Genomic DNA, 9,554 nt, shown 5'->3' on the forward strand with positions numbered 1-9,554 from the left:
GTATATGCTTGACACCGGCTGCTGCCTTGGACATCTCGTCCCGGAATCTTAGCTACACCGGCACATGCCAAATTAAGCTTTCTAATGCACAACTTAAACGCAACACCGCATGACTCGAGTCCCTTTTGAGGTCTAGCCGAGTAGATTCACTAACCATTTGTGCCAAAGTGGCAAGTGTTTTTAGCTTCCGCCCAGTGGTGATTGTTGTCGATTGGCAGCTGTGTAGGGCGAAATGGTATTTATCTCTCTCGTTGAATGACTGTATAAGTACATGTAGTTCTCTCTATGGCTATACAGTAAAGATTTGTATTTAAGAGTAGCCCATACAACCTTTGCAAACTCATCTACAGGGAAAGAAGACGCAAATACTGCAAATACATGTGCTACTAGGACTCAGCCAAAGTCAATGGATTGAACAGCCACCAATGGTCTGCAATTCTCCAATTCTCCGATAGCCCTCGTATAATCTAGGCCTAAGCTATGCTAGAGGGTTACAATGTGCTTGTTGCTCATTCTCCAAAGTAATTGCAAGCCCTTCAGCTGAGGGCCAGCCATAAACTCTAATCTCAGCTTGACAGCCTATCAGCCACAGCTCATATCCGCCATGCCGAAGCAATATCCAATCAATGGGGCCCAAAAATAGTAGCTGAAGCCACTTTGACTTCCAGCCTTGTAGTGCATCACACCTAGTGGTTTAAGATGCTGACTGCTCGTTTATATCTGCTTACCTTGATCAAGAGAGCTTATGATCCCTTCAATCGTCATCTTGTAAACAAGTTACAAGCAGTGTCGTAACTAATAGCTCTATCAATTCGTATAAAGCGTTTTAGAGAGGAAATCATCGCCATGAATGGGAAATATGCCGCAATATTTACATCTAAAGGGAAAAGGTGGCCATGAATCTATAGAAGTCTGGATCAGGCCGTAATTATGGCATGTGGCGGCGCCTCTGCGGCGGTGTGAACCAGTTCATCGGTACATGACAGATGGGGCCCAAAATGAAAGCTTCTGTCATGTCATAACGACAAGTGATATATCTTGTGGTATTAAAGCCGCAGTTCCCGCCAAAATAAATCTTCAAACTGCGGCGGACACGAATCACGATATATACCCCAAGATGAGCGACTACCAGATTTTATCGCATTCCAGAATAGCCAGAGCATCCTATTTAATTCCGCGGAATGATACGAGCAACACGCATACTTCCAGTGGGAGCCAGGATTATGTCCCAATCATTGTCATGTCCGTCATTGTTGTCGTAATTGTAGTAGCGCTTGCTTTACTCGCGTAAGTATACGAATCTGAGCCACTCCGAATAGTCTGGCCTTGATACAGGATGACCTACAACGACTCATGCTCCAATAGTCAATATACCAAGGTTCTCGATCGCAAAAGAACAAATGACGGGGGAGATGATCCGGAAAATGCCAAAAATGCCAGCAAAATTGAGCGATTGGATCAAATGGTACCAAGAAAGACATATAAAAGCTGGAGAGAAGATGTCGAAAAAGCAGACAATCCGTTAACACGAGGGGCCACTTTTGTTTCTTGGTATGTCTTAATATTTGCACTCCAGGACGAAATATTTTAACATGCTAACGACTGTCCAGTGTGATATGCTTGGAAACATTACAAGACGATGATACGATTCGCCCGCTGCCATGTTCGCACGTCTTTCACTCTCTTTGCTTGGCAAAATGGTACCTAAAGAGGCATGATACATGTCCGATTTGTAAAGCGTGCTTCATGACTTTATCAGAAAAGCATCCGAGGGTTTTACAGAGACCAGAAAGAACACATACCAGATAAATTACCATCAGGCGAGCTAGCAAATTTTTATTCGTGCTATACTTGGAACTGCTTAAGCAAATCGTTGACGTACCAGATAATCTATGTCTTACAGGTCTGATCTGTGAAGAATGCATATGATCGCACATATTCCAATGACATTGCCGTATGTTGGCGCCGTATTTATGTCGCAGCCATGCTTGACCCATATTGGGTTCAGCTCTTCTCGGACAGTCGAAAACGAAAACGAAAACGAGCCCCTAGTCTACTCATAACATCTGAGAGAGAGGAATTGGAGCGATTTATCAACATCGAATAGCTGCCTCAAAGAATACGAATTATGACTGCCAACTATCAGAAATAACCTGACTGTTGTGTGAAGCGCTCGAGGTCACAGCGAGACGGTGCCAGATTTAATGCACGTGTATCAGCTATGTATTGGTTTGCCAAGACAGATGTTATGAAGGTCTCTACTCAAGTTCCTCTATTACATTAAACATCGGTTTCCATCATATTCTTCGTTATATACTTTAAAGTAAGCCTCTTATTCAGCTTCATACACATACAGCGTACTGTTCCTCTGATCTGGAAGCCAGTAAAACCTCAATTTTCCATCTTCCACGCTCACATCCACAGGATTCTGCGTCATTCTTACTCCAAGAGCGCTGTGAAGCATTATCGGTACTTCGGCCAATGGGCTCATCGTTTTTGCATCAACCAGCGCAATGCCACCAAGGTGGTATTTTCCGTCCAAGGCGGCCACACCGGAGCAAAGCATCACACTGGCGCCGTCGTAAAATTTGCTTTGGCCCAGCCATTTGCAGTCTTGGTAGTCTACAAAATAGCTAGGGTTCCGGACCATGAATTGTGGTTTCTGAATAGAGCAGTCGTCTGGTACTATCTGGCTCAGAGCCCAAGTGAGCGCTGCTTGGCTTCCCCAATTAAGCGCTGTGAGGCTGTTGCTGACGGTATCGTGAACAATACCACCCAGATGATCATTGTGGCGCAGAATAGTTTTGGGTCTCAAGCTGAATGGGTCGGCTTTGTAAACGTATGCCGTGCTGTTTGGTCGATACTGCGAGATCGTGCCCCAGATTGAGCGCCCATCATAGTCGATTCCACCATTGTGATATTCTGTCGCGTCTTCATTTGTAATAGTGGCATCAGCAATGCGCTCTCCGTTGCCATTATACACCATCAGATGAGCGAATCCTTTCCCTGGTGTCCGATCTGTTCCGTTGATGGGATGCGGGTACTTCTTTGTCAACTCGGTATACTCTCCGCTGCTCACTACGAAGCGATCCGGACCAAGACGGACTAGGCCTTCGGGCTCAAAAGTATCTCCCTCGAAGCTGATATTTGCAATGCTTTTCCAGGTTGTTGTCCTGCTAAGATTTTGAAACAGCTCAATGATCGCCTCTCCATCCGATGCTGCATGTGAAGGCGGGAGTACTGGCGGCGCCAAGGGCACGTCTTGATAGAGCGTGATGTTTAGAACATCAGCTGTGAGAGATTCACACGCTCTGAGTCCATAGATGAACTGTCTATCAGCAGAATATCCGAGAGGAAATCTGGGAAGCAAATTGGGCCAGATGATGGCGAGAACGAAGACTGATGTAGCTGCAAGGGCGATTACTAAAAGCTTCGCTTTTGAGACGATATGGCCAGCCGGATGCTTCGGATTCTCGTTAAAATGGCCCTTGGGCGCAAAATGATCATGAGGGAGAGTCATTTTTTAAAAAGCCATGCGAATTTATAGCTTGAAGCAAAAAATCACATTCCTCGCACAATGAAGCATGCCGGTTCTAGTAAGTCTTGATAAGGTAAGAATCAAAGCTCTCGCAGCCACATGAGGTGGTGGGTCTTGCCACCAGCACGCTTTCCAGACAGTATTCCGCCTAATTACACGGTATAGCCTATTAGTCAGAGAGAGAGAGCAAGGTTTTGGATTGCAGTGATTCAAAATGGGAGTATCGTAGAGCAATAGTCGTTGCCATGTGACTGCTAAATTTGGAATGATGTGGATCTTAATCCTTCTTAGAGGAAAGGCACTATCCTGAGCTTTAAAGAGCCACAGCACTGATACAAAGGCTGAGTTGGTGGGCCAAGGCTTACAAGGTTGAGACAGTCATTGACAAACAAGAGCACTTAGTTCAGCTACTATATAATTACAAGATGATGGCTACCTGCAAATAGGCTTTTCATTTACACGTAATAAGCCCTCTCTACACGTAGCCTTTCATGTTTATTCGGCTGCCTTACGCAGCGTCAACGCGTTTCATCATCGCGGCCATGAACCAACCAAAATAGCTGCTCGAAAACTGGTTGCCTAACCAGAGGCAGCATTCTTTTAGCGTGTGTACGCGCCCTGCCGAATACTCATGTACTTAAGGTGCCACCTCGAATTAAATTTCAAGTAATCGACCCAGTAGTATATCCAATACCCAATTTCCTCGATAGCCAAGGCGTCATGGCCGAAGATACGTTCAACCTTTCTGACCTACCCATTGAGATCCGCGCTCTTATTTGGGAGGCCACTCTTCCACCACCGCGGATCTTCCACATCAAGGGCACAGTAGAACTCGGCCAGGAGAAGGCCCTTACTTTCCACAAGCTACATCCTCCACCACTCGCGCTCCGCATATGCTCCGAATCACGGAGCGTGGCGCTTCACAAGGGAGGCTTCTTTCTCGCTCACGCTGGCGGCGCAGGGCCGTGGTTTAGTCCAAAGCGTGACATTCTGTACTTCGACCGCAATCAGCGCCACATGCTACGATCCAGAGGCGGAAAGAGTCAGATTAGAGGATGGGATAGCGTCTTGCACGTCGGGATCGAATGGCGTGCCTGGTTTCGAGATGTGCCCCGACAGACTGCACCCGGTGATGATGATATCCGTTCCCACTGGCGGAGTGTCGTGCGAAGTCTTTACCTGCATATGCCCGCACTAGAAAACATCCATTATGTCCTTCCTCGCGTGCGCCACAAAGGAGGCGTTACATGGGGACGGGAGCCGTACGGCGTGAACAAGTATCCGGCCGAGTTGGTGCATTTGCCAGAGACGACGGAGATACCGTGGGCAGGCGCGGGATTGGGCATCCGACAAGCGGTGCAGAATGGGGCAGCGGCAGGAAATGCTGCTCCAGACGTCTTGGTGATCCCAGGCGTGGCCGAAGGAAGCAGGTCAATATTGAGCATGACTACGTGGGGAGAAATCAAGGCCGATATGGAGAGGGCGCTGGAGGAGGAATTGAAAGGAGATGGAGACGATCAAGTTGTCGAGCTGGATTGGACGCTAGAGGGTGAAGAACAAGGCAATGGAGAGAACAAAAAGTGCCCATTTCCAGGAAATCAGCCACCCGAGGTCGTGGGGTGGTGGCTATTAAGGAAAGATTATCCCCAAGAGGATCACCCTAGTATAAGAGAATTCATGACCTAGCATAAATACTCTATGTAAATAAGTAATGAATATATGTTGCTGTCCTATGCCATACGCGTGATCCATCACTCTCGCGATGGCTGCCCAATACGGCTCTCTGCATTTGCTAGTTTAATGTCAATACACTAGGAAATTCGAAGCCAGAATCACGTAGTGCTTGTGGTGCCACGAATGAATTTGCTTATCCTGCTGCTGAGCTACGGACTAGTTATTTGTATTACATCCAGCCGCATGTATCTGCAGGTAGACTTGTGTGCCACTTCGTGTTCAGCGACGCACATTCGAGGTATTGGACCAGAATGCACGGTAGGAACATTGAACGGATGAAGCCGCTAAGATGGAGCCTTCTGTGGGCGAAAATCAATGCCCTGAACGGAATAGGCAAGTATACCATGACTAAACATGACATCAAATAGTTGTAGGATTTGCTTGCCAAGGAGTTGGCTGCATATTTGCTGTGTTGGCACGTTTATAGCCCGTTCGAATCCTTTACACACAAACAAGGCTGAAAGCGGACGGCGCACCAGTAAAACTATGAGCCGCCGCAGCTGTGGCCAACTACACCGGTATCAATCCGTCGCTAATTTCCAAGGTTATAATGGATTTATTCAGCGAATTCAGCTCAGGGGCCGATCGATGGGCTATGATGTTGGTGGGTCACTTTACAGTGGTAATTGGGCTGCGTGATGCAGATTGAAGACATGGCCGTCTTACTATAAGCTCAAGATATGAACGGCAAAACTAGGACATATCATATTAAATACTACTACGCATCTACATTCTCCTCTTATTGCTCATGTCCATCTACATAACCTCCCAGATTACCAATAATCCAGATGCAAATGCTTCTCTTACTTCTCCTTGCACGGCTGTTAGCAGCATGGTCCCTTCCAACCTATGATCCCCCACAACGAGTGCGAGAGTTTAATCTCGTGGTTACTTGGGCCAAGCATGCACCAGATGGCTTCTCACGTAACATGTTCTTGGTCAATGGGCAGTCACCGGGTCCTACAATCGAGGTTGATCAAAATGATTGGGTGATTGTTCGTGTCAAGAACAAGTCTCCTTACAACACCACCGTTCACTTTCATGGTGAGTTGACGATTGTATCATATGAGTAAACGATTGTTAATATTGACTTGAATATCAAAAGGCATTGAAATGCTGGGCACTCCATGGTCTGATGGCGTTCCAGGGCTTTCCCAGCGCTCTATTCCACCCGGCGGCCACTTTGTCCACGAGTTTACGGCATCACAGTACGGAAGCTTCTGGTACCACTCGCACTTTCACGGTCAGATAGAGGACGGCTTATACGGACCACTTATCATCCATCCTTCACCCGAAAATTCGAAGCCCTTCCACTTGATATCTTCCGACCCTGCGGCTATTGCCGCCATGGTAAAAGCAGAGCGCAACGTCAAGCCTATTGCCATTGCCGACTTGAATCATTTTACCTCGGACGAAAAATGGAATATCGCCTTAGCTAGTGGCGTCGAAGACTCGTGCTATGATTCAATACTGTTCAATGGTAAAGGCAGGGTGCGATGTCTTCCAGCCGCCGAAGTTGCAGCCAACTTAAGCGACGATCAAAAGGCTTATTTAGCCCTGGGCAACGCAACATCCATGACAGATAAGTCGTAAGTTTCGCATCTGGCTTCTATCGCATACCTACATACTAACAAAGGCCAAGTTGTTTACCTGCCAAAGCTCTTGCTGCGTTGGGTGACCCTACCAAGGCAAACCTTTCTGCTATTCCGGCTGGGGCTTTTACCGGCTGCAAGGAGACCAATGGCACCGTCGAAGTTCTGAGGACTCAGCACTCCAAAACAAATACCCAAAACTGGCTCGCATTGACCATCATAGGCTCATTAAACTTCATCACAGCCATGGTATCCATTGACGAGCACGACATGTTTGTGTATGCCATGGATGGGAGTTATATAAAGCCCCAAAAAGTACAGGCTCTTATCCTCACCAATGGGGATCGATATAACATTCTTATTAAAGTTAAAAAAGCTGGAAAGTTCAATATTCGAGCGAATGCAGTGAGCGCTCCCCAGGTATTAACAGGAAACGCAGTCTTGGAGGTAGAGGGCCGCGAGAAATGCAGCGAAAAGCAATCTCAGCCATATATCAGCATCACAGGCGTACCTTTGTCAAAGAATGTGACCGTATTCAACCAAGACATGGCAGCACCATTTCCACCAGAACCAATTGCTCGGAAGGCAAATGCGCTGTATAAGCTCAACATGAGACTTGACGGAGCGTCTTATCTTTGGGCGTTGAACTCGACTCGTCTAATGCCCGCCGCTCTCGATGCTGACAAAACACCCGTTCTGTTTACAAGGCCTGAAGCCATACACGACAATACTACCATTTCAACACGAAACGGCACTTGGATTGATCTCGTCTTTTTCGCTAGTACCTTTCCAATGCCTCCACACCCTATTCACAAACACAATAATAAAATGTTTCAAATTGGGGGCGGTGATGGCGAGTTCACTTGGTCTTCAGTTGAAGAGGCCATAAAAGAGAGACCAGAATTGTTCAATCTTGTCAATCCACCAAGGCGAGATAGCTTTACGTCAAGACCGGCCACCAAATCAAAATCGTGGATTGCAGTACGTTATCAAGTTGTAAATCCGGGCGCCTGGTTACTGCATTGCCATATTAGCAATCATGTACTAGGAGGCATGTCGGTTATTATCCAGGATGGTGTAGATAAATGGCCCACAGTGCCTGAGGGATATTTGGATTGGAGATTTTGAGTAAAAGAGTTCATTGAACACAGCGTTGATTAGTCATAATGTTCTAGATCTGATTGCGAAAGAAAATTGAGCAAACCATTGGTGTTCGGTTATTCACCGTGGAAACTTCACGATTCAGATAGAAACGACACAAAGATGGAGCAATACTGATTGCAAACATACAGATAGAGGAAATGGTCTAATTTAGTGCCCAATTCCCAAACTCCCAAACGTTACTCACAAAAAAACATCGTTTCTCAACCAAATGTTAACATCAGCTAGTATAACGCTCAATCTGAGCTTCGGTCCATTCCCAAAAGCTGGCCGCAATACCAGTACCTCCTTGAGACTCTGGTCTGGTACCGTCAATCATTTCCTTGGAGACGTTCCAGAATTTGCCCCATGGCGCAACTATAAATCTCAATTAGCTACCTGAGCGATTTCTCATGTTTAAAAAGCAGTGCCTCTCACCAAAACTGCCTGACCTCTCAATGGTTACTTGAGGAGAGAAAGCAGCAAAGAGATTTGTATAAGCGCCATAAATAGGAGGATACAGAAGTGTCTTTCTCAATATGCATGTCATTAGAGCACCTTGAGTGCGCCAAAAATCCGAATCAAGATTTCCGGGGTTCACCGGAATGGAGATTATTCCATTATCCTTGTAAAGGGCAGCAAACTCAGCCGCGTGCCAGTAATTTCCAAGCTTGCTGACACAGTACTGCTCAAAAGCTCCCATATTTTCCACCTGGGATAAGTCTTCAACGTAGTTTTTGGTTGAAACAGCCTCAGCTGCTGAAGATGAAACCCAGATGACACGAATAGAATTGGCTGGCGCAGTTTTGGCCGCTGAAATAAGGGCAGGTGTCAGGGTCTTTGTAAAGGTAAAAGTTCCAAGGCAGTTGACGCCCAGCTGGAGCTCGAAGCCCTGTCTTGATTTACTGCCCTTTTCTGGATATCCGACACCAGCGTTGTTGAAAAGCAGATGGAGATCCTGCTCTCGACGTAGAAATTCCTCGGCGGCAGCCTTGGCACTGGAGATGTCGGAGAGGTCAAGCTTCAAGAATATGAGCTCACCTCTTGAGCTTGGGATGGCAGATTTGATGCTGTTTATAGCTTTGTTGGTCTTTTCTTCATTCCGTGCCATCATATAGACCTTGGCATTCTTAGAATAGACGATTTGGGCGATTTCTTTGCCGAGGCCAGTATTGGAGCCAGTGACTATAATAGTCTAAAGATTAACGTTAGTATTACAGCTTTCGAAATGCTGTGTTTGGACTCTGTAGACCTTTCCTTGCAAATCGGGTACATCCTTTTCCGTAAAAGTGGGAGCGCCAGGGAAAGATTGTTTTAAAAAGCTGACAGTGCCAGGCATTCTGACAGAAGAGATGAGTTTTATGCTGAGTGTGCTGCTAAAGGCGCCAGAGAAGAGAATTGAATCAACGTGTGACTACGTTTATTGCTGCGAAGTGAATTAATGGGGACGATTATAAGAACGTTTCGAAAAGACTTGGAGAGGCCTTGGCTCATTATATAGATTTTTGGCGCTTCTTGAAAATTATCCATATCATTCATTGATATCATCA

General features: G+C 46.3%; 4 protein-coding genes across 6 annotated transcripts; 2 read left to right on the top strand and 2 right to left on the bottom strand.

Moving 5' to 3' along the window:
* Nucleotides 1-2,332: 2,332 nt before the first annotated feature.
* TrAtP1_010133 (uncharacterized protein) lies at nt 2,333-3,520 on the bottom strand (the record flags this gene model as incomplete). Its single annotated transcript, XM_066114573.1, has 1 exon — nt 2,333-3,520. The coding sequence occupies one exon, from the start codon at nt 3,518-3,520 to the stop codon at nt 2,333-2,335; it is 1,188 nt and encodes a 395-aa protein (XP_065970669.1).
* Nucleotides 3,521-3,969: 449 nt separating this feature from the next.
* TrAtP1_010134 (uncharacterized protein) lies at nt 3,970-5,344 on the top strand. The gene has a single exon (XM_014089926.2). The coding sequence runs from the start codon at nt 4,259-4,261 to the stop codon at nt 5,222-5,224; it is 966 nt and encodes a 321-aa protein (XP_013945401.2). The 5' UTR covers nt 3,970-4,258; the 3' UTR covers nt 5,225-5,344.
* An 857-nt stretch (nt 5,345-6,201) lies between these two features.
* Nucleotides 6,202-7,992, top strand: TrAtP1_010135 (uncharacterized protein; the record flags this gene model as incomplete). The annotated part of the gene is made up of 3 exons (XM_014089925.2): nt 6,202-6,316; nt 6,378-6,861; nt 6,915-7,992. The coding sequence occupies 3 exons, from the start codon at nt 6,202-6,204 to the stop codon at nt 7,990-7,992; spliced, it is 1,677 nt and encodes a 558-aa protein (XP_013945400.2).
* A 77-nt stretch (nt 7,993-8,069) lies between these two features.
* On the bottom strand, nt 8,070-9,510 carry TrAtP1_010136 (uncharacterized protein). Of its 3 annotated transcripts, XM_014089924.2 has the most exons (3): nt 9,257-9,510; nt 8,443-9,199; nt 8,070-8,382 (listed from the first exon to the last, which is right to left on the bottom strand). In XM_014089924.2, exons 1-3 carry the CDS (start codon nt 9,341-9,343, stop codon nt 8,246-8,248), a joined length of 981 nt encoding a protein of 326 aa, XP_013945399.2. In that variant the 5' UTR covers nt 9,344-9,510; the 3' UTR covers nt 8,070-8,245. The 3 variants fall into 3 exon arrangements, with proteins under 3 accessions (XP_013945399.2, XP_065970671.1, XP_065970670.1); XM_066114575.1 differs by having other exon boundaries at nt 8,070-9,199; XM_066114574.1 differs by having other exon boundaries at nt 8,443-9,510.
* Between the last annotated feature and the right edge of the window lie 44 nt (nt 9,511-9,554).

The sequence above is a fragment of the Trichoderma atroviride genome, chromosome 5 (assembly GCF_020647795.1).
Source record: "Trichoderma atroviride chromosome 5, complete sequence".
Classification (NCBI taxonomy): Eukaryota; Fungi; Ascomycota; class Sordariomycetes; order Hypocreales; family Hypocreaceae; genus Trichoderma; species Trichoderma atroviride.

What these genes read in the sequence shown, in the direction of transcription:
- TrAtP1_010134 (XM_014089926.2), top strand. Translation starts at nt 4,259, where the DNA reads ATGGCCGAAGATACGTTCAACCTTTCTGACCTACCCATTGAGATCCGC.
- TrAtP1_010136 (XM_014089924.2), bottom strand. Translation starts at nt 9,343, where the DNA reads ATGCCTGGCACTGTCAGCTTTTTAAAACAATCTTTCCCTGGCGCTCCC. An exon ending in TACCCGATTTGCAAGGAAAG is followed by an intron (nt 9,200 to 9,256) that starts GTCTACAGAGTC and finishes GTTAATCTTTAG; the next exon opens with ACTATTATAGTCACTGGCTC. An exon ending in TGAGAGGTCAGGCAGTTTTG is followed by an intron (nt 8,383 to 8,442) that starts GTGAGAGGCACT and finishes TGAGATTTATAG; the next exon opens with TTGCGCCATGGGGCAAATTC.